Source organism: Lolium rigidum, chromosome 5, assembly GCF_022539505.1.
Source record: "Lolium rigidum isolate FL_2022 chromosome 5, APGP_CSIRO_Lrig_0.1, whole genome shotgun sequence".
Lineage (NCBI taxonomy): Eukaryota > Viridiplantae > Streptophyta > Magnoliopsida > Poales > Poaceae > Lolium > Lolium rigidum.
Window position 1 is genome coordinate 208519554 of NC_061512.1, and position 23900 is coordinate 208543453.

General features: G+C 44.1%; 2 protein-coding genes and 2 long non-coding RNA genes across 7 annotated transcripts; all 4 read right to left on the reverse strand.

Moving 5' to 3' along the window:
• Window positions 1–2189: 2189 nt before the first annotated feature.
• LOC124654842 lies at window positions 2190–7354 on the reverse strand. Of its 2 annotated transcripts, XR_006988484.1 has the most exons (6): window positions 7237–7354; window positions 6052–6243; window positions 5132–5274; window positions 3513–3573; window positions 2621–2778; window positions 2190–2233 (listed from the first exon to the last, which is right to left on the reverse strand). It is a non-coding gene; the product is annotated as an uncharacterized LOC124654842 (long non-coding RNA). The 2 variants fall into 2 exon arrangements; XR_006988485.1 differs by lacking the exon at window positions 3513–3573.
• Window positions 7355–9253: 1899 nt separating this feature from the next.
• LOC124654841 lies at window positions 9254–13665 on the reverse strand. Its single transcript, XM_047193828.1, has 4 exons — window positions 13554–13665; window positions 13356–13467; window positions 10404–10705; window positions 9254–9556 (listed from the first exon to the last, which is right to left on the reverse strand). Exons 2-4 carry the CDS (start codon window positions 13440–13442, stop codon window positions 9406–9408), a joined length of 540 nt encoding a protein of 179 aa, XP_047049784.1. The 5' UTR covers window positions 13443–13467; window positions 13554–13665; the 3' UTR covers window positions 9254–9405.
• A 1596-nt stretch (window positions 13666–15261) lies between these two features.
• On the reverse strand, window positions 15262–17601 carry LOC124654843. 3 transcript variants are annotated; one of them, XR_006988488.1, is made up of 5 exons: window positions 17318–17601; window positions 16829–16933; window positions 16432–16525; window positions 16106–16314; window positions 15262–15574 (listed from the first exon to the last, which is right to left on the reverse strand). It is a non-coding gene; the product is annotated as an uncharacterized LOC124654843 (long non-coding RNA). The 3 variants fall into 3 exon arrangements; XR_006988486.1 differs by having other exon boundaries at window positions 16106–16317; XR_006988487.1 differs by having other exon boundaries at window positions 16106–16317; window positions 16789–16933.
• Window positions 17602–19179: 1578 nt separating this feature from the next.
• LOC124657005 (aspartic proteinase nepenthesin-2-like) lies at window positions 19180–20151 on the reverse strand. Its single transcript, XM_047195638.1, has 2 exons — window positions 20053–20151; window positions 19180–19737 (listed from the first exon to the last, which is right to left on the reverse strand). The coding sequence occupies exons 1-2, from the start codon at window positions 20149–20151 to the stop codon at window positions 19180–19182; spliced, it is 657 nt and encodes a 218-aa protein (XP_047051594.1).
• Window positions 20152–23900: the final 3749 nt, after the last annotated feature.

Below are 23900 nucleotides of genomic sequence, written 5' to 3' on the forward strand. Positions count from 1 at the left end.
ATCCCATCAATCAATGAGCTGGTAGAGCGAGGAAACAAACTAGCCTTAAAAGAGCATGCATCCTGATGGATTTTCGTGTTGCCTAGCAACAGCTTCCAAAACTTATACCTACCAAATTTATTGTCCATCTAGCAGGAAAGAAAGTATCCTTATAACGTGCTGGTCTTGTTATGCATCGCGGCTTGCTCATGAACCTAATTCGTGTTGTCTTATGAAAGGATAGACTTGGCTAACGCGACGAGCTGCATATTGGAGACGTCGTGGTACCGCCTTCAATAACTCCGATTTCCGGCGAGTATGCCTCCAAAGCGTCGTCGTCATCCTCTAATATCCAACCTGCTGGAAGTAGGATACGAGCAGCGCCATTGATGCCGATCACCGTTGGTATCATCGCCCATCTGGCCGATGCTATTGTCCACGTACAAGCTAGCTAAAACACGCCGAGTACTACACTAATGCTATCTATGTGTGTTCTACTGTTCTTTCTTTACAAGGATAGTCATAAAGGAATATTTTGACACGAAATCTAAGAAGATTTCTGGATATTTACAATCACATGGCAAAATAAGGATAGTGATAAAGGAATGAAGTGCAACAGCACTAGCTAGTCAAAGTACACAAGTAGATAACTAGATACACATTTTATCTGTAGCAATGGAGATACAAATTATTTCCATGGACTTAGTTTATACACACGTACGTATACATGTTATCTGTAGCATTGGAGATACAAGTACATGAGAGCAACCCCAGCTAGTGTGGATAAAAATCGCTAGTGCAATAACTTGACCAGCATACATAGAACTGTAAAACTCAAAATCTGGATCTATCTATATACATACTCAGGCATACATGTTATCTAGCAATCTGGTACAAGTGAACACCCTCGTGTGCGGCAATCTACCAAAGAAACTAGCCTTCCTTTCAATAACAAATCAGCTTGACGAGTTCCTTGAGCCCCACATTGATGGTGTGGTGCTCCACACATCCTCCATCTACCCATCCATCTTCTCCACTCGCAAGGTTGACACCACCAGCCGCTCCAAGTAGAAGCACGAAGACGCTCCAGATGATTTGGTCATCCCTGCCATACAAAAGCACGTTTTTATAGCAAATAAATAAATGCCACACCATCCTAATTTGTCCGCACGAAGAAAAATGCAAAATATAGTCTAAGTGCATGCTGGCCCAAATGTAGACACGGGATATATATTCAGTTATGGTAATTTTTTTAAAGTGCAAGAAGGACCAACTAACCATAGACATCTTAGCATCGATCTCAAACATAGTGGCACACTACACATGAAACTCAGACACAACTCCGCCATTCCCGCTCAAGCTCTCTCTCACACATGTTGAACAAGGAAATATTTAATCTACAAATCTGAAAGAATAAGTTATGCTATCATCAATCACACAAGGTACACCCTAGTCACATAGATTAGTGCACTGTAATGGAGGAAATGCTAAGCTAGCTGCGCACCATGCATACAGATTAGGAGCGGCAGAGTAATCTCACCATGAATCTCTAAGCTGCAACAATACGAAGCAACCCGATAGTGGCAGCGTCCTCGCAGCCAGCATTCATCCCCTGACCTGACCCAAGTGGTCGGACCGGAGGCTTAAGCACCAGACAAACAAAAGTCGCCGGCGTTGGGGCAGCATAAAAGGCCACCACATGGTGTCATGTTGGAGCCACGGTGCATGAGTCAGAGGCAGCGCAAAATAGAACTAGTGAAAACATTGTTGCACAAGAATGGCTGTCAAGTTATCCTGTCAAAGTAACAAAAGAGTAAAACATCACACACTAGCTGCTGGCCAGTTACAAGTAGATACAACCAGCAAAATCTATGACTAACTATATTAAAACAACTTGTACAATGTGGTCATTCTGTAACTAGCCTATCGGGGAGATCATAACTTTCTTTCGTAACAATAGTATATCACGAAGATCATTTCCTTTCAATAACTGTGTTTTATTTTTTATATATAGTGAAATGACTGGCAAATAATGAAAAACACTTTCAGTAATGCATTACAGACCTGCTATGCTTTATTAAAGACTGGTTCAAGGATTTTTTAAAAAAAATCAAGCATGTTGAGTTCGACATTCTTGGATCCTAAATGAATGATGTTTCAAGAATTACTTAAACCAAGAAGGTGAAAGAAAGACTGAAAGAAAGGGAACCAAACTCTGTCACGTCCGGAACCGCACCCCTATTGATTTCAGGATCTACAGAAAACAGGTTAGGAACATATTTATTGTTGGTTACTTATAAACACTGATTTTACTACAGAATGACAATTTTCACTGCAAGGATAAATCACATGGATTTGCAGTACTGCCATAAGACTGGATGAAACCTAATAAGTGTGAGCATAAACAGAGATAAATGGTTGCATGAAGCAATGTACTCTGATAACTTTCAAGCCTATTACTTCATCTTGTTTTCCTTATATTATGTAGCACCTATAATTGTAGCAAAATGTTTTCTTATATAAGTAATGAATTTCAGCATTGTGAGATATAACCAGCCAACTAAGAGCATGATACAACGATTTTATGTTGATTTTACAGGGACAGAAAGAAAAAGGGAGAAGGGGACATGCTCTTGTCAACCTTATATGTTTCTTCATAAGCCGCAAGTATCAAAGTTCCTGACCAAACTCCCAGCACACCCCGGTCAACATAAGTGCCTTTTTACATGTGTGGGCCGGTGAAAGTTGGTTTAGATGCCACTAGGTGCAGGCATGAACTCCATCTGCTGCGCTCTTCTTCTGTAAATACACGCATAGAAATGTCAGATCTGATTTACTAAGAGCACGCAATTATTACAAGAACCATCTAGATTTTATAACATTCTAATTGTGATGAAAACAAGTAAAGTTTTTGAAATGAAACATCAAAAATATACAACTGAGAACAACTACAAAGATTGGATGACACCCAATAACATTTTTGAACTAAATCATCATTAACTACTGCTTTAGTTTGTGAAAATGAATTGGGACCTAGTACATGAAGTATCAAATTCTTCTTGAGCCTAAACCAAGGATATCTGACCAAATTCAGCAACCACTTCATAACAATGTTACCTACTCCATCAAACTATCAGGACTAGGTAAAATATACTAATAACAAGCTAACAAGTTCATAACAGAGTGAAAAAAGATTTCCCTGAAGAACAATGTCAAATAATGGAGCTATTCTCCCAAATGAGGAACTGATCAAGACCCGCAAACAATTAGCATTGAGAACCATGCATATAACAACAAACAGAGTCAACTAACAAAATCATCAAGTCCACTAGCTTACCAAGAATACTAGCACAAGGACCTCAAATAACCAGGTATAGATATAAAATTCCTACCAAAGAATTTAGAAAACTAGATGGCAAGATAGCCATCCGACCATATTTCCAAATCCAAGTCATCGCCTCGATGGTCGGAGCACAACATGGCTACATCGAGCGCAAGGGAGCTTGACTTCAAAAGGGTGAACATGAGCTCACCATAGAGGTTGTAACGAGGACAGGTCATGACCTCCTTGACGCCAAGCCGAATCACCTCTGCCTGCACCAGACCAGGTGGATCATGCAGATAACAGAAATGGTGAGCTCCAGAAAGAACTAAGCACATAAAAAACTAAGCACCAGACCAAGACGCAACATATTTAGTAGCCGATAGCATCCAGCCATCAACAAAAAAGCAACCATTGACCCATTTATACCAAAAAAAAAAGCTCCAGGTTACAAAAAAAGGCAACACTTCAGGAAAGAATTAAGGTTTAGTTTCCATGTTGGAATCCAACTAAACAATGCTATGCTAAGGTGCGAAATATTTCGAATTAGCACAAACAGAAACACTATTACACCACATAGTCAAAATAACATGAATTAATTAAGGCAAGTACAAGATCAGAGAACACATGTACAAAAGCATTCGAACTGACTACAAATCTAAGCTTTGGGTTCAAGATTATTATACAAAAGGGAAACCCACTTTCTATGTTGATAGTTAACCGTAATTCTAACACAAGTGTATCAGTTGGCATCACAACCAGGAGACAACACCACTCCATATACCCGTCAGACCTTCATGACAATGAAGAGCAAAGCATATAAAAACAAGTTGCCAGCAAAATAGACACAACCTCTCATACGAGACATCATGAAAAAAACAGTTACATGCCTCCATTTCAAGAGCTCAAAAACTAGATGGGTTGTACAAAATTAGCACAACCAGAAGATGACAACAGAACAAGTACTCCAACTTGCAATTCAGGTAACAAATACTAGGCAAGAGTGCAAATCCATCTTTCAAGAAAAGCAACAGCAGCGCATGCATATCAATTCCTCTTTCAATATCATTTCAAACAGCCAACAAAAAAACATCTTTACAAGGCAGCATTATGTTGAATCACAAAATAACCAATACTCCCTCCTTTTCAAGGCATAGGGCGTATATTTTTTTCGAATTTTCATCAAAGCATAAGGCGTGAGACGGTTCAGATGCAATTAACACGCCAATCTTCCAAAATTACCCCCCGCTTGTTCAGTGCTCCACCTTAAAAATCGCTAGCAGTTAATACCAAACGTTGCTTTTTCATGTCTCTGCATGCGTGGAATAGTAGTAAACGAGGAGAGGAGCAGTTACTACAGCCTTTTTATTGGTTCTACATGTTGCATGCATGGAGAGAGAAAAGGAAACCCATCAAAGGAGGAGGCAGTCAATGCTAGGTGAGAAGAATACTCAACTAACTAGCGATTAATTAGGGACAAGTTAGGAAAGAGTTATCTGGCCGGAAACCTCCTTAATTGGCGTGCAAAAAAAATTTACGCCCTATGCCTTGAGAAGGAGGGAGTACAAGACAATATAACACGATACCTGACTATGCTAAAACAAGAAAAAATCATAGATTTAAAGACAATTGCATTAAGAAGTGCTCACCACACAAAAAGGAAAAGTGGCATTATATGCAGCCACCAAACACGCAAGAATGATCCCTACGCTTACTACAACAGACAAGGTATCAGAAGAGCAAGCCGCCTGTTTTCAAAAGCTACCGGAAGGCCAAGGCAAGGGGGTGACCCGGGAGGCACCACGATCATCATGTGCCCGTGTTCCTCACCTTCACCAACCATGTGCCTGCCCTCTTTGCTTCTTCCGACAGAGCCCACCGGTACAACTTCTCCTATGCGTACACTTGCTCCATGATCAGAGCCAGAGCCATGTTTTTGATAGTTGGTTGAACAAGATGGCCTCGTCCATCACCTGCACGAGGACCCACATGAAGTACCTGAATGCACTTCAAACTAAAAAAATCAACATTTCAAGTTTTAACTATTGGTACTCAGATGCTTTTGCTATTGTGTTAATACTGCCATTCTCTCAGATGCTTTTGCAACTGAGAGATCATGATCAAATAAAATATGTTTCATAACGAAAGGTATCAACCACCCTGATGAAGAATTGAAAATCGAAATTAATTTTCATATGGCTGTACTGAATAAGAATAATCTTGCAACACTTGAAGAGTTGAAGTATGACCATCCCTTTTATGATGTCATTTATTTGGTAATAGCAACTAGGCATGTTATTGCACAATTATCAGGATTTAATAGCTATCAGTCATCTGGATTCAAACTAATCCCTAGGACCAAGCAAAACCCAGTGTTATTCCTTTCCAATTTAATTCATGCTAGAAACTGGATACGTCATCTAAATTATAAAACAAGAACAAAAAGGAAAAGTCTTTTGGGTACAAAAGATCATTTAGGAAAACTACATATAGTAGGATGATTTGTGTAATGCAAGACCATACTTGTGAAGCAACTCCATGACACTAGAAAGTTCTAGACTCTGACTTTATAGGGTACTAATGATCATGGACATTTAACACGAGTCATTCGTGAAGTACAAATAAGAGTAGAGAAAATAGTGGATGCATCTGAATCTACACAGAAGAAACAACACAGAAATGATGAAGCAGCACATGAAACGAAATGTTACTCGAAAAAATTGCATAGGGTTGATGAATAGCAAGTATACCTTGGTGCAGCAGCAGATCATCCGCATTACTTCACGAGTGAGCACGCGAAGATGGTGCTAACGGGTCTCAGCGACTAACTTCTCAAAGTAGATGGCCAGTTGCGGTCGACTTACAAGAGTCGACATGGCCAGTGGCCACAATGTTAGTGTGAGACTTCTCCTTTCCCATGGCAGAACTATTTAGCTGTCAAACTGTAGGAACAAAGTAAAGGTGTTCAAAAAAAAACAGATGAACAAAACAGGAAAATAAAAACCTAATACAAGACACTTTATACCACTCATAGTCAAATCGAATCTGTTCTAATATTAATATTCTTAAATCAGGTATAGTCACATCTATACAGTACACCAATCATACATAAAAAAAATTATTTGCAACTTACTAGTTCATATAGCCCAAGGTGCACAACAAAAGTGCGAGCATTACAAAAGTTCGATAAAAAATGGTAAAGAAAAATAACTTATGGCTCCATACTACCAGTCATGAAAATACTACAGGTTCTGAAATTAGAAAAGGCTCTAAATATAGCATCAGTGTTTGAGAAGTATCCAAATCAATCACAGGGAATATGGGTGTGCATCTGATTTTTCTCTGTTAACTAGCACTTAATTGCACCATTTCTATGGTTTAGGACAAGTTGAGGGTTGGTCAGCTCAATCAGAATGGTGCAGCATAGAGGATCAAAAAAATGTGTTCATTCGACCCCACAAATAAAGTATACTACAGCCCATCTTAAGCACACAAATACATTCTTCATCCAACTTCTACTGTAGCATGCACATTGTCACCTATTCCTATTAATTATTCATGAATGTGTTGTTGATAAAATTTCTGCTCTAAAAAGGGAAATGTTGCTGAATAAATTACATAATGGCCTCCTCTTGGAATAGAAAGAAATTATTAGTTCAAAATTGGAAAAAATGGAATCTTTTTAAGATGGCTAATGGCTATTACCATATTTTAATACAACGCATGTACAATCGCTTTACATGTATGATAGATGACACAATGAATAAAGAAACCTAACAAATAATCCAAGACATGCTTGTTTTGTATTGCATTGAAATCTATTAAAATGTCACCATCATCTACCTTTGACAATAGCTTAATACAGAACAAAAATGTTTCGATAGTAGAAAGCAATATCCAATGGGACAAGCCACAAACAAGAATGGGCTGCTTACTTATCTTTTGCCACAAATTTGCGGCGTTCTCAAGAACTAGTTGGTGTTCATTCTCCTTTATAGGAATAGCCAACACCTTCCTGTTATACAGCCTCAAGCCGTGAAGGCTCCTTTATCTCGGCACTGTAACAACCAGGAACAAGTAGCTTAGCATAGTACAATCCAAAAAACAAGGCATATAAATTTTTATAAGAGTCAAACATTATAAGTTTTGACCTTTATAGAAAAATTATCAACATATATACTACAAAATCAATATAATAAGATACATGATGCAATGTAATTTCATACTGTGTCTATTTGGCGTTGTAACAGTGGATAGTTTATTTTATAAATTTGGTCAAACATTACACCATTTGACTTCATAAGAAACATATATGCCTCCTTTTTGAAAGGGAGGTAGTACTTTTTATGCCTAGTGTAGATTGGAAAAAAACCACATACATTTCAGCAAAAGACAATAACTCAAAAATACCACCAGCTAACTAACCCACAAGATACTATGTTACTATGTTGTCTCGTTGTTATGCTCAGTGAAATCTAAAATAAGAAGGTCTATTTGCAGAGGATGATTTGCAATGGAAAGGGGCTACTGATAGTGACTCTTCCGAGAGCAAAAGCAACAAGGGGATAATACCAACAACCAAGCCTTTCAGTCCCAAACAAGGGGATAATGAATCTAAAATTTGTAGCAGGACAGTGCATCAGCTGGAGGCGATGCTTAAGGAGCTCTTCGTGCAAACCTGCTCTCCAGCCCCCTGCGCGTCAACCTGCCTCATAACTAGTAGCTCTAGCGGTGGAGGGTGCGGTTTATTCGATTATGGTTGTAATGTACTCCGTCTTCTGGACCAGGGTGGTCCTTTGAGCTTGTTTTGTTCTGTCGTTGGGGTGTGTCTTAAACTCTAAACTTTGTATCCATGTTTCGCCTGTGGGCTTTATTAATTTAAAGTCGGGCACCTTGATGCCTTTGATCTAAAAAGGACAGTGCATCAGCCAGTACCAAAATGATTCAGACATCCAGCCTTGTCCTTGTTGCTTCTGATGTGTATTGTTGCTTGCTGATGCATCCAGGCAGTCCTTGATCCACGCCTCCACGGTGAGATCCAGCCTAGTACATGGAATCAAAAGCGAGCGCAGATTGCTGAATAATGCATCTAGCAGCTCTAGAAATGACCCGAGCTGATTTGAAAATGTTGCAACATCAGTAATAGATAGTGCAGGTAGCTGAATAATGTAGCAACAGCTACTAGTAAACATCAAGAAATAACCAAGCTGGTCCCAAAATCAGCCAAGTGTTGCAATTAAAACCTATACCAAACAAGTAGTCCAAGATCTAAATCCCTTAGATCAGTCCACTCAATTTTATGGCGTCCGAAAACACATTCATTCAAGCAGGAGAAATGCCTGGCAAACACCACGAGCCAACACACGAAAAATACTACCTAAGGCTCCAATTAGTTGTCAAAGCTGATGGGTACGCATGTTTGTAATAAGTACATGTACTGCTACAAACAATCCGGGCCAGAGGGAAAACAAAATTCAGACAGCAGTAAGAAACCTGTCTGGGCCCAGGACAAGTAAGCATGAGGCTAAAGGACAAGAAAGATGGACAACACATAGTAGCAGCAAAAAATGATCTTGCGGAAAACAGATCTTGTGACATGAACATTCCAAAACTCAATGAACTAGCAGAAATATAGATGGCAATGATTAAATAGATGACCTAGAATGTGCATCTGCTTGAATTGTAAAATTTCAGAGATCCAAGTTTTTGAAAGCATACACCACTTAAGCCAATTACTAATAACTCAGTAATATACACGAGTTAAATCAGGTCTACAGCCATATGTGCACGACAGATAACTTGAGAAGTATACAAATCGACCACAAGGCACGACGACAATAGCACAAGACAGATTCACAAAGATACAAGCATGCATTCCTCACTAACATATTCAGCAGGAATAAAGACATGATTTTTATGCAAGAATAAATGGAGGAGAGAGACCTCACCGAGCAGAAGCATGTCGTTGAGGTGGCTGGCAGCAGGGGGTTGCGGACATGGTGGCTAGAAGAAGGAGATCGCGGAGGTAATCGCCGCAAGACGCCGACAGCAGCTCCCCATGGACGCCATCAGTAGCTCCGGGAAGGCGACCAGCAGCTCGCCCACTACGTCTCGCTGCGCCATGCTTGCACAGCGAACTTCTCCCGCCCGCCGATGCCGTCGCCCGCACTGCTTGTCCACACCAGCCAACAGGATGACTGATGCAGCTCCGCCCCTACCCTTCCCTGGTCTTGCTCGACTCCTGCATGTGGTCGCCTAGGATGACATGGGAACATAGCTCATTTTAGCAAAGATGGTACTGCAACACTGGAACTAATTCCCGAAGTATTATTGTGCACGAACACGAATCAATCAGAAGTTCTGCTATTACTGCGAGCTAATGTGTGGAAAAAGCAAAGCTTGCAAAATAAAATTGATTCTTAAAAAAATAAGGATTCCGTGCATATTACAGACTAGATATGTAAAACCAGAACTTCAATAAGAATGACTTGCAATACACGGACCTCTAAAACCAAGTATTTATATGGAAACAACAAAATCTCGGAAAAAACAGGGACTAGTAAAGTAGTAATGCAGCAACGTGTAAAATGGGGAAAACATTAAATTGCACTATGATTTGTGCTATGCAACATTATTCATGAGTAAAAAGTCATATACTTAAAACAAAAAATGTCAGCCATACATAATTGAGTATTACAACTTCACCTAAATGAAAAGATTGATAGATTTGGTTTAAGAGTTTAACCATGCATGCATGCTTGCGTAGGAAGAGACTCCAATCAAATTTTGAATAGAAAAAAATCATCAGATCGGAACAAATATCGTTTATCATTGAGGAAGATCCTCACAACGGCAGAAAAGAGATGGTACATAAAACCACAGAATATAACTTGCCCACATTCACAGTGACTCTCATTATAATAACTTGAGAAGTATGTGCATACAACCAGATAACTTGAGAAGTATACGAATCAACCACAAGGCACGACAACAATAGCACACAACAGGTTCACAAAGATACAAGCATGTATTCCTCACTAACAAATTCAGCAGGAATAAAGACACGATTTCTATGCAAGAATAAATGGAGGAGGAGAGAGACCTCCCCGAGCGGAAGAATGTCGTTGAGGTGGCTGGAAGCAGCGGGTTGTGAACGTTGTGGCCGGAAGGAGCTCGGGAAGGTACTCGCTGGAAGATGCCTGCATCAGCCGCCCATGGACGTCGGCACAAGTAGCTCCGGGCAGGCGACCAACAGATCGCCCTCCACATCTCGCCTCGCGATGGCACCGCGGCGAACTTCTCCCGCCCGCCGATTCCGTCGCCCGCACTGCTTGTCCACACCAGCCACCAGGACGACGGATGCAGCTCCGCCCCTACTGTTCTCTGGTCTTGCTCGACCCCTGCCTGTGGTCACCTAGGATGACATGGGAACATAGCTCATTTTAGCAAAGATGGTACTGCAACACTGAAACTAATTCCCTGAGTATTATTATGCACGAATTAATTAGAAGCTGTGCTATTACTGCGAGCTAATGTGTGGAAAAAATGAAAGCTTAAAAAAACATTGATTCTTAAAAAAGTAAGGATTCCGTGCATAATACAGACTACATATGTAACAGCAGAACTTCAGGAAGAATGACTTGCAATACAGGGAACCTCTAAAGCCAAGTATTTATATGGAAGCACCACAATCTGTGTAAAAACAGGGACTAGTAAAGTAGCAGCAACGTGTAAAATGGGGAAAACATCAAATTGCACTATGATTTGTGCTATGCAACATTATTCATGAGTAAAAAGTCATATACTTGAAAAAAAAATGTCAGCCATACATAATTGAGTATTACAACTTCACCTAAACAAAAAGATTGAAAGATTTGTGCACGAGTTAACCATGCATGTGTTGCGTATGAAGAGACTCTAACGCTTCGTTTGGATGTTTGCTTTCGTCCTAGATATTAGACATTCGGGAGGGGTCAGGCCCGAATTCCATGATTGCAGCTGTTTGGCGGGTCTACGTATTGGAGCTAGACATTCGGGCTATTTATCTCAGGTCCGAACGGCAAGAACTGAGGAGAGCGAATGTCCAAGGGTAAGGCTAGACATCGTGGTGTATTCTCCCAGGGGCAACGCTTCGATACTCTGCTTCTCCCTCCCTTCGGCAAATCGCACACGCGGAAACCTAGCGTCCGCGATGGCGGCGCATGTACCCCGGCCTCCCGTCCTCCTTCTCCGTATGAGAACCGCGCCGCCGGCCTCCCGCCCGACCTTCCAATCCCCGCGGCTCTCTCTCTATCTCCCGCCCCTCATCCATGTAACTTTTATGTGCATGAATCAACCTTGCTCCGGCGGCCGGCGAACCCACCTCCCGAGCTCCGGCGACCGTCGTACGGCACAGGTTTCTTGCTGCAAGACCTGCCCCCGCTACCCCTGAGCTAGGACGTGAAGCCTTCCTGCTCTGTCCCTAATTTCTCACTCTACCTTCAACGATGTGATGCGCTGTTACATGTCATGTGTAATGTGTCGATGCTTTTCCTATGAATGTGTTGGCTAGATTAACATGCTCTGATGACTGATTTGTGTGATAGTGCTTGTTGACAATTTCTGATAGTACCTGCTATTTACCTTTTTATAATATACATAACATGGTATAATGATCAAAGTTCCTTCACAATGCAATTCATCACTTTTATCATCCAAACAACATTTGGCATTCAACTTCAATATCTAGTCTAGGTTCCAAACATCTAACACATCCAAACAGAAATAATCGCATTTGATCTCAATATCAATATCCTGGGTATTGGACATTCAACCCAATGGAATACCTAGCCCCCCAATGCAAACATCCAAACGAAGCGTAATCGAATTTTGAATAGAAAAAAATCATCAGATCGGAACAGATATCAATTATCATTGAGGGAAGATCCTCAAAACGGTAAATGAATATCTTGTTAATACAAAAACAGAGCATTTTTACATATTTAGGAAAGCCAGCTAGAATTAAAATAAGATCAAACTGTTGCAAGAGAACCACCAAACCTCAACAACTCATTATAATGCATAGAATCCATTAACCATAACACCACTGTGCAATTGGTGGTTAAGTATTGCCACCACGCATGTAAGCACCATCTAGTACCTGATACGCAAGCATCCAGACCCACGGTTCATCGCTTTGTACAGCTAGAACTATAGGAGTACCAAAGTTCAGAGGGTCAGCCCCAATCATATGTAAACTAGAAACACCCATGGATGTTTTCACACTCATTAATTCAGTGTTACACTTTTTTTTTGTAGAGAAGATGGGAATGATTATGTTTACCATCTGACTGCTATCGCAAGAGAAGCACTGAAAGGGTTTAGAAAATTGAGATACCTTAAGCGGGTTTTCTTTCTTTGAATTTATTCCATTTCCAATGAATTTATCTTTATCTACAAAACCTTGGTGCACAATCATTTAGAATGCATCTTGTAAAACTAGTTCTCCTAGAAATGACCGAATAATGCGTGTTACCAGCCTCTTGCCTCTTGACTTTAGAAAACATGCCTAGTCTATATATAAAGTTCAATCATAAAAAATAGCTACCCAGCTCATCATGATAGCATGGCATGGCATCTTCATTTGGGATGACACTGGCCACTCCAGGCTCATCTCACTATGCAAGCCTAGCCAAGATACTTGCAGTAAAGAAAAGAGTCTCTTCAGTACACAACACTGGTGGACTGTAAGCTACTGAACAACAACGGTAATACTAGAGAGAGAACTGGTAGTACTAAAATGCCCAAAATATGAATGTGCATTGAATCATCAATCAGAAGCTGAAGATTTAGTGTGCGATCTAAGCATGTTCCGTATGTATGTGAGCTGAACATGACCTCCCATGAAGAGAAAAGAGAAGTCAACGATTGAATGAATTAATCCCTCCAATACAGATTGCATGTCTCAAATGCATGTACGCCATAGAGTGCAGCAGGTTAGCAAACGGATCACCAATCGTGGGAAATTAAGTAGGGAAGAGCACAACAGAACAGAGCAGGGGGAGAAAATAGGTACATTTGCGGGCGGGGCTCCCCCTGGAGCTGGAGCTGGAGCTGGAGCTGGAGCCTGGAGGTCAGATTGGCGACCTAATCGTCCCCACATCTTCACCGTGGCCGTCTTCCTAGACCTGCTCCGAATCAAAGAACAAGGGCATTACGCGGGCGTAAGCATAGCGGCAAAGGAAGGCGAAGACGCATCGGAGGTGGCACTGACCGACCGAGGAGAAGTTGGGATGGGGTGAAGGTGAGGCCCTCCCTCCATGGATTGGGGGAGGCGGGTGCTCGGGGACTGCAAGGAGACGCGCAGCCGGAGCCATGGATGGCCGGAGCCGAGGCGGCGGGTGACGCGGGGAAGCGGCGTTGGGTGGATTGGGGACTGAGAGGAGATCCATTGGGTCTTGGCGTTCGTTTGCCTCCTCGATTAATGCATGCGTGTTAATTAGTAGGAGGCAGCCTATTTTGTTGCTTAGAATTCCCAACTACCTAATTTATGTGCACTTAAACTTAAACTAGGATATAAGTGTAGGCCATCGCATTCCCGGCTAATTTTATTTCGCATGTTGTAGTACCTAGGTCATTTTTCCAACTCCTCCTCATGTTTTGCCTATCACGACGCATGTACACTACTCATGTTTCATTTTCTTCACCTCCCTACACAGCACTACTATCATGTAGTAGTAGATGGACAGCCAACCCATCCATCATTTGACCTAGCCCTACCCGTCGGCTTGGTCAAAAGATGCCACCGTCATGGACTTAATTAGGTGACCTTCCCCTCGACGCCACGGTTTCCACCATGGACTCCCTCGCTTGGAATTGGATACACACCGTCTCAACGCCGACTCAACGGACGGCTGGCCGGCCGGCCTCAAAATTGTGGTTCTTCTTTACCATCGGCAATCGCGTTCTGCACCGGCCATGCCAAATTTCAAACACAAGTAGTATCGATTAACTTTGTTACTACTTAGCTACACGGGCTATTTGTTTGAATTATGCATGACCAACCGCCATCTAGATGTGAAATGTATCAATGGTCATATGCTTTGGCTCAGTCGTCGTCGTTCTGATGTCCACTCTCGGTTCGTTCGCTCTACGATGTCGCATCCACCGACCGCTACTCCTACACACCGACCTCACTTGCAACCATTGGAGCCGCGACGCCGACCTCTACCCTCCTTTCCCCACGCCCCCTTGTGTCCCTCCTCAACTACTCACCTCAGCATGCAAGGTAGTCGGTCACGAGGGCGAAGAGATAGCCATATGGGCTAGCTAGGGCCGTAAGGCGACAACGGCGCGGGCGGTAAATCTAGGATGCTCAAGGTACATTGGACGTTGATAATTTCTCGGGCGATTGCAATGTACTGCTATATGCCTCTTGCCAGCTAGATATATTGATCACTGGTACTTTATTTGGAACAATTATTTTGTTTTATTAGTTAGTATATGCATGCTTCTTTCTACTACGGAGTACGAAAGATTGTGTTCGATCGTGTAGCAGCAGAAGCTCAATGCCACGCAACATCAATGCAGCCAATGACGTGTTGCTTAGAATTCCCAGCTGCCTAATTTATGTGCACTTAAATTATGAAATTCCCAAACCTACTGATGCTAGGTGAGTTACTGCTCTAATAAAAAGAAGCTAGGTACTTCTCAAATCGATTCTAGTGGATGTATCTGCCAGCTCGCGTGCATCTGCAGATCGATTCTATCTTAGCTTGACTAATCAAAGCTGAATCCGATCTATCAGCTCATCTACGTAAATAGTTTAACCTTCCTTTATTCTACTAGTGTTGCAAACGTACACCAAACTAGATAGCTTCTTCAAGAAATCTAGTTTCAAAAAATACTAATCAACAGTTAAGCTAATTAATAATCATATAAAGGCTAATTCACAAGGGTGTTCAAAGTTTTGGCATGGCTTTGCCTGTTTTGGGGACATTCAAAACTGCATAGCAAACAATATATTTATATTACAACAATAGTCACAACTAACGAGACAATCAACCAGAATTTCCAAACCACCGACCAACAAACATAGGGCAAAAGCGGATACACAGCAACACATGTTTCCGATCACATCCTAGAAGGGTTATATACATAAGAAAAAATAAAGTTGAAAACTTTGGCGGTTCTTGGATTGCAACCATATCATCGCATTCAGGGAGCTACAGGTGGCTCAATATGATGCATCAAGCAGCTACAGATCCAGCTAGCATACCCTGCCATGTCATTGTCCTAGCACAAAAATAAAACATGATGGTCAGCTCTAGAACCAATTTAGCAGGAATAAAGAGATTCGGAAATTGGCATAAACAGATAACATGCCATTGGAATTACAAAACAGGAATACAAAAATGGCTTGATGGTGTCAAAGATTAGCATGTAGAAACCAAGACATGTGCAGATTTACAACAAGGCAAAAACATTTGTCACGCATATTAGGAGCTGCAAAATCCCAGGTACAGAGATATAATTTATATCATTGCATATATGTCTTGGATATGCTAATTCCAAACTCTTAACATTGCACGAGTATAATGAAAGGAGTTACTTGGATACATTTGGATATGGCCAAATGCGACAGATCTAAGCATGGAATATCCTTTCATGTAAGCCTCTACTGAAACAAAATTAAACAAAGCCATGCAGTCTAGAATCTACAATATAGGTGCGTCAGTCAATATGCATGTGAGATCACAATCAATTTAGTAGGACTCAGTTTTAGTAAACTTAGCATATTTCCAAGAGCGTCAACAGAAAAAATACCATGATTTTTTTTTGGAGAAGGAAGCAGGAGGAACCTCGCAGAGATTCTTGTCCCCAACAGTGTCTGAGTGGAGGAAGACATCCTGAACCGATTTATGAGCTCTAAGGCACCCTCCAAATTAAGGACCCTCCTGGACCTTCATGCATGGCGCCATCACCGCTGCCGCCAGCAGTTGGCTCTACCAGCACCACTGCACGCAATCCTGAACCTTCTACATAGAGAAGGCAAGTTAAGCTAGAGTTCAATTTTCGCCAGAGAAAAAGAAGCTGCAGACTCTCAATCAGCAAAAGGGAACCAGACAGGTCCAGGAGGATGCGAGGCTCACCAGCATGTGGCGGCGGTCAGCAGCAGCAGCCCGGCCAGCCATATTTCAGCACCAAAGCACCGTCCATATTCAGGAAAAGTGGCAGCAAGAAAATCTGTGATCGGAAATGAAGAGAATAATTAGAAGAGAAAACTCAATGTGCTGATATATCTAGAAGCACTTGCTACTGCCTTGCCTTGCGGTTGAACCGATTTGATTCAGGATTAAACTAGAAAAGAGTGTAGATATATTAACGACACGAGGACATCAATGTAGGTGCTAGTGCTACCAATAATTGAGCAATCAAAGACTATCATCTACAAAATTACTATAACTAAGGAGAAATTAACTTGAGAACACCTAAACCAAATATTCAACCTTGTGAGTTGTTACAAGGTAAAAGGCAGGCAGGAGGCACCTAGTCGTTCTTGTCCCCGGTGGCGTCCTAGTGCAGAAAGTCATCCAGAACCCGCCCATTTTGCAGCAACAAGGCACCCTCCATATTAAGTGGCAGCAAGATATTCTGTGATGACAAATGAAGAGGATGATTAGAACTAAATATTAATAAGAATCGAAATGTCTAGAAATACTAAAACCATGTTTAAGTATACATTTATTCATGAAACAAGGACATTAATACTCCTGGAATATTATCTATAACATTACTAATCAAGAATTAGTATCCAGGTGCTGAAATAAGGTCATGTGTCCACATATTTCGTGGTGATCAATAATAGCAAACAGTATTGCTACTGTTTGTTATTGTAGATCACAACATTTTTCAAAAAAAAAAAAAAATCCTCTTACTCTTCCCTAGATTGAGCAAGAACACATAATGCCCACACACAGATCACCATGAGCAGCCAGCAACCATATCAGACCACAGGGCTGGAGAGAGTGTGATTACCTTGATGGACACCTCATACTCGAGGCAGTCCTGGCCATCCATCCAGGACAGTTGCGTCCCCTGTGGACGACATTAGCCAGGGATGATTTTTTGAAAACATTTCTTGATGTTTCCTTCTCTTCATTATTTCCCATTTGTCATCCCAGAGTTCATTCCACCTCCACCAGACCATATCATATCAGGAGCAGAGTAGCTGCTGATTTTATTTCACCATAACAAATGACTAGTACTAAACCTCCTCAAGGATCCACCAGAGTCACTATTCATACATCTCATCTATCAGAGTTATCTGCAGCATAACACAGGAGGCTTTCATCAGTTGGGGGTACCATATTTATTTACTTAAAAGACGATTTGCGCAGAAACAGAATTAGCACATATATATATTGGGGGTTCATAGGAGAACAATATTATAGTCAGTAACAAACCACTGAAGATACAATCAAAGAGAAGCCAATAGAATGTCCTCTTAACATCAGTATCATGTGATACCATTCTGCATGATATTCCTATCCGACAGAAGAAAGACAGAATCGATGCTAGAGTAGAGATTAAATCAAGCACCAAAGTTAACACACATATCTGCCAGCATATGAATCACGACAAGCTCATCACGCCTCCAGTAGAGTCCAGATTGTAAACCAATATGCTATGTCGATCCAGCAAAGCAAGTGAATGAATCAAGCACAGCTAATAATCCACTCAGCGGTGAGAAAAAAAAGAATAGGATGCAGATATATACCCCTGGCGTCTTATAGCCGAGCATGTACTGTATTTGTCACTCTTCATCACTTTGCTGGAAAGGGAGGGTCTGGTAGTGCAGACGACTGGCGGGATTCGACGAGGTGGGGCTGCTCTTGATGGAGAGCTTGTAGTTGATCCGAATCGTCGACAGAAGGCAGCAGCTTGTATGTTGATCCGCGTACTGAAGAAAGTAACCTCGTCCTGAACAGCACAGAAGAGGAATTCCGGAGCAAGAGTGTGAGCACCACACGCACGAAAAGAAAATATGAGGAAGAAATCAGTAACAAGCAGGCAGACCGGAATGAATATTTGGCCAGACCTGAATTGCAGCCTTGTGTGTAACTCCATGGAACCTGCCTGGCCCTCCCAAGCAAGAGAAGCAGGGTGTGAAGCAGCAGCGGTACGGCTGAAATTGCAGAGGATGAAGGGTCATCTTTCTGTAACTTGTAGCAGCCAAAGGAGTAGGAGGCGCCAAAAAAAAAAAAGCATGGTTTTGATGTTTTGGTTGTGGGCATGGATGGAATCGAATTCCAGCATTAATTTCGGCAGCAATCATCCGAAAGCAAGCAATCCGTGAGATTTGGAAAGCTGTGTCTGAGACCAAAATCGACCTAGAAGGCTAGAAGGCGGATCCAGTGGTGGTAATTAGCAGCACAAAAATGGTTGGTTTGTTTACAGCCGGCCTTGCTTGGTTCAAGAGGAGAGGAGCGGGAGGAGGATGGATTAGAGGACTCACCGCGAAATGCCTGCCTGCTTGGAAGTTGAGGGCGCAGCGTGATGTGCGTTCCCCGTTGGTGGCCATGGACTCGTGCCCTGGAGCGTCGGCGAATGGTCCGGCGGCAAGATCCGGGCGTAGGCGAGCAGGTCGGGGCGTCGGGATTGAGGCGGAGCTGCGAGCAGGCTAGGGTTTGGGTGCAGCGGCGAGGGTGGGGTGCGCCGGCAATGCCAAGCGTCGGCGGAGTTAGGAGAGAATGGAGGTCGATTATTTGCGCGATTGGAGGCGCAACGCAGCTAGGGTTTGCGCTTGCGCTTGCGCGGGTGGGTTTCGGTCCTTTTTCTTTTTGTTTTGGTTTTGTTTTTCTTTTTGTTTTTCTTTTCGGGAGGATCCATGGGGCGTGTCAGGTGTTTGGATGATGGATCCGCGCGGGTCCAACCGCCGATAAAGGTTTGGACGTGGTGCGCATCGAACGCGAGCTGCAGCGCACGAAAGGTCGTAAACGCCCGCGGCGAGCACCCTCATGTTCTGCAGGAGCCTCGTGGCCATTGGCGTCGTCGTAAACGCCCGCGGCGAGCGAGCCGAACATGAGGGTGCTCTTCCTGGCGCTGGCGTAGGGCGTGAGGCAGTAGGAGAAGCGGCGGATGGACATCTGCGACACGAGCGAGAGCGGGTTCCGCCCGAAGCCGACGATGCCGGAGCCGTTGTTGAGGCTGCCGATGTTCATGCTGCCGCAGCCGAACCCGAGCAGGGCACTCACCCTCTCGCCGGACGACGACGAGAAGGTGAACCGCTCGGTGGCGTAGACGCCCAGCGTGGTGGTCCCGTCGCCGTAGTTGTAGCGGTAGGTGCAGGTGTCGGGCCTCTGGCAGGCGTGGTGCAGGATCTCGCCGCAGAGCTGGCCCGAGCACCGCATGGGCTCGTACGACGACGACGCGCCCGGGGTGAAGAGCGGGTCCGGCTGCGGGAGGCAGCTTGCGCACGGCGCGCACTGCGTCCAGATGAGGTCGCTGCCGGTGTCCAGCAGCGCGGACACGGGCTGCGGCGGCGTGCCGATGGCGAGGTCGACGAGGTACTCGAGGTCGCCCGACGGGCGCACGGCCACGCCAGGCTGCTGCTGCTCCTCCGCGCTCTTGCCGGCGTGGCGCCCGTTGTTTCCGCTCCTCGCCACGGAGAGCGCCGCCGCCCTCGCCTTGCTGCGCCGCATGGCGCGCCTGATCAGCTCGCGCCTCGACATCTGCTTCCCGGCGTCCACGTGCGTGAGGTCGACGCGGACGTCTCCGGCGAAGGCCGCGGTACTGTCCGCCGGCGCGGAAGCGTAGAGCGACGCCGCGAGGAGCAGCGGCAAGGCTAGCGCCACCAATGCTTGCTTCATGCTTACGATTAAGCTAGCTCGATCGAATACTATCTAGTTTGCGCGGCAAGGCGTCCCATTATATACCCAATATTCTTGCACCTTCCGGATGCAAACACGCATCGAACGCGAGCTGCAGCGCACGAAAGCAACCGCCATGGCCAAGACGATGGTCCATGCTCGCGGCTTTAGAAAATTCTCTTATCAATGGTGGATGAAGCACCAAAGTAGGGGAATGCTCTTTTGGTCTGCTCGGGGCATCTATCGCTCGCTCCATGTGTGGAGCCAACAGTTGGGCGACCTGTACCTCACCAAGCTGCGCGCGACATACCCGTACACCACTAGATCACGGCTAGAATTCTTGATGTGACTGCCGAACTTAGAGGGAGATTCTGGGCAGAAATTCTACTTACCGGTGAGAGAAAAGTATGCGCGCCGCCGGATTCCTGCGAGAGATCAAATATTCTAGAGCTGCATAGAATCGATGTCCGGATCTAATTCGAACCTAGCTTTCACGAACAAGATAAATTATTACTAGAGCATATGCCTGATGTAAGCAATCTATTACAAGATGGCGTCATCAAGGGCGCGTTTGGTAGGCTGGACTAAATTCTTGAACCACTGGCGCAGCGAGATGGGCGCCCCTGCGCGTTGAGAACGGGCCGATGGCCACTTTTGGCCCATTGTTTGGCAGCCTGTGCTGCATCGGTCCGAACAGAGTTGTAAATTGTTTGGCTGCCTAGAGACAACGTTTTTCTCTGTTCAGTCACCACACATGTGTTTGGTTGCCATTTTGGGCACCATCACAAGAGCTTCTCCTCACCACATTCAAATATGGTGATCTTACCATCATATAACGGCACACAACAACTCAAACACGATCATACTTCACAGCAAACACTTATAGACACAGAACAATGTACTTAACAGGTCCTAATCTAGCGTCATAGTGGTAAGACGCTTGCCTAAACCTGGGGGCAGACTCCCCAGGTCAAAAAGCAGTGTTCAAACGCCTCCTAGAGGCCATTACATCAGTGAGATATGCACAAAAGTAGTGTTTATCAGCCTCCTAGAGGCCAACACAACTAAAGAGGATCAGACATAAACAGAGGGGAGCGGTGGAGCAGCTGCACCTTACTGGCGAGAATCAGCAAAAGGTCCCTCGCAATGCCTCTTGCAGCCGAAGACGCTGGACACGGACGTCTCCTTCCGGAAGACGGCGACCTTGAAGCCGTCGTCCTGAGGTGTGAAGACGAGCGTGTCGTCGACGTGCAGCAAAATCCTGGCGCAGAACTCGCTCCAGGACTTGATGAACCCGACGCACTGCCCTGTCCACTTCAGCTGCACCTTCCACTCGCAACGGGCGCCCAAGTACAAGCAGACCTTCACAGGGGGGCCATTGTTCTTGAGCTTGTACTTCCTGATGAGGGGCTGCTCCATGTATGGCGGGACGGCGAGGGCACGGAGGTCGTGGCTCTCCACCTGGATGAAGAACGCCGGCAGACGCGTATTGGCTGCGTGCCCCAGGTCAGCAGGACGGCCGGCGTGGCGACTCGGCGCTGTGATCTCCTGGTAGACTGCCATGAAAGCTGCGTTGGGATCACGCAGTTGCACACGGACGGCATAGTCGATAGCGTCCAGTATGGGCCCTGTTGAGCGCGGAGTTGATGAAGAAGAATTTATGTGCAACGTTGAGTGGAACCCCAAGAGAAAGGTATGATGAGCACAGCAGGAAGTTTTCCCCCAGTAAGAAACCAAGGTTTAACGGTCAGTAGGAGAAAAACGTTCTCTCCCGAGGTGTTGTGAACCAACTCGTGGCAGGGCGCACTGCCGGCGTCAGCAGCAACGTGGAGACCTGCACACAAACAACCAAGTAATTTGTCCCCAACTTTCAGCGAGGTTGTCAAGCTCACTGATTTTGCTGAAAACAAAGGATTAAACAAACCGTGTGGAAGAAGAATTGTTTGGAGAGAACAGAACAGAAAAATGCTGTAGAAGATTGCAATTAAAAGAAGAAGGACCGGGTCCAAAGTTCACTAGAGGCGCCTCCCCAATAAAATAAATATGCTGGGTAAATAGAGATGGGCAATTGACAAACAGAGATTCTACGCTAATGGTTGGTGCAGAATACATGCTATGAAAGTATGCGGGCATTACAACAATATACATAGACTGTAATCCAACTGCATCTATGACTAATAATCCACCTTCAGGATTGCATCCGTGACACCCTCCAGTATTAAGTTGCAAGCAACGAACTATCGCTTTAAGCAATGTGTGTAAAGTAAACGATGAAACTACCCTTGAATATAACACCGTTGTTTTCTCCCTAGTAGCTACAACACATCTACAACCCTAGAGAACAAGGTCACTTCCCATGGTTAAATAGAGGCATGAACCCACTATCGAGCATAAATACTCCCTTTTGGAGTCGGTAGCATCTACTTACCAGAGCATCTACTAGAAACGGAGAGCATGCAAGATCATAATAACATAATACATAATCTCAACCAAAGCAATCTCTCTATAAATCAGATCCACATCAAACCAACATGTAGCAATTACAAATAGATGATTTTGATCATGTTAGGCAGCTCACAAGATCTATACATGAAGCACAATGATGTCTACGCACGCTTCTATTCCTGTAGACAGTGTTGGGCCTCCAAGAGCAGAGGTTTGTAGAACAGCAGCAAGTTTACCTTAAGTGAATCACCCAAGGTTTATCGAGCTCAGGGAGGTAGAGGTCAAAGATATCCCTCTCAAGCAACCCTGCAATTAAGATACAATAAGTCTCTTGTGTCCCCAACACACCTAATACACTTGTCAGATGTATAGGTGCACTAGTTCGGCGAAGAGATAGTGAAATACAAGTAATATGGATGATTGTAAGTAGTAATTGCAATCTGAAATAAAAATGGCAGCAAGCAAACATGTGGCAGAACTTGTTGGAAACGGTGTTTCAATGCTTAGAAACAAGGCCTAGGGATCATACTTTCACTAGTGGACACTCTCAACAATGATCACATAAATAAATAACTTCTCTTCACTTGTGCTACTTTCAAACACTCTCTTGTTGGATAACAAACACCATTCATTGTGTAGGGCTATAAAAGCACACCTCAAGCCGAAGTAAACAAGCTCCACAACGTCCGGAGTTCATATTAAAGTAACCTCTAGATTGCGGAATAGATCGCATCAATACTATCATAGTAATAGTTAACTTCATAATCTACAAGAGATTACAATCATAACCTACGCCAAGTACTACATGATGCACACACTGTCACCTTTACATCATGGAGGAGGAATAGACTACTTTAATAACATCACTAGAGTAGCACATAGATTAATAGTGATACAAAGCTCACGATCACATAAAGATCACACCATGGGAGAGAGAGATGAACCACATAGCTACCGGTAGAGCCCTCAGCCTCGGGGGAGAACTACTCCCTCCTCATCATGGGAGACAACAACGGCGATGAAGATGGCGGTGGTGTCGATGGAGATGACTCCGGGGGCAATTCCCCGTCCCGGCGACGTGCCGGAACAGAGATTCTGTCCCCTGAAACTTGTCTTCGCGATGGCGGCGGCTACGGAACTCTTTGTGGAATATCGTCGGGTGTTTTAGGGTTTTCGCGATGGAGAGAATATATAGGCGAAGGGGCGATGTCGGTGGAGTCCCGAGGTGGGGTCCCCACCTGGCGGCGCGGCCAAGTGGTGGCCCGCGCCCCCTAGGGTGTGGGCACCTCGTGGCCCCCCTTCGT

Coding starts and splice junctions, on each gene's coding strand:
- LOC124654841 (XM_047193828.1), bottom strand. CDS start 13,442: ATGTGGGGACGATTAGGTCGCCAATCTGACCTCCAGGCTCCAGCTCCA. Junction 10,706..13,355: donor GGGGAGCCCCGCCCGCAAAT/GTACCTATTTTC, acceptor AGGTGACCACAG/GCAGGGGTCGAGCAAGACCA. Junction 9,557..10,403: donor ACATTCTTCCGCTCGGGGAG/GTCTCTCTCCTC, acceptor ATGTCATCCTAG/GCGACCACATGCAGGAGTCG.
- LOC124657005 (XM_047195638.1), bottom strand. CDS start 20,151: ATGAAGCAAGCATTGGTGGCGCTAGCCTTGCCGCTGCTCCTCGCGGCG. Junction 19,738..20,052: donor CCGCGGCCTTCGCCGGAGAC/GTCCGCGTCGAC, acceptor TGCCTCCCGCAG/CCGGACCCGCTCTTCACCCC.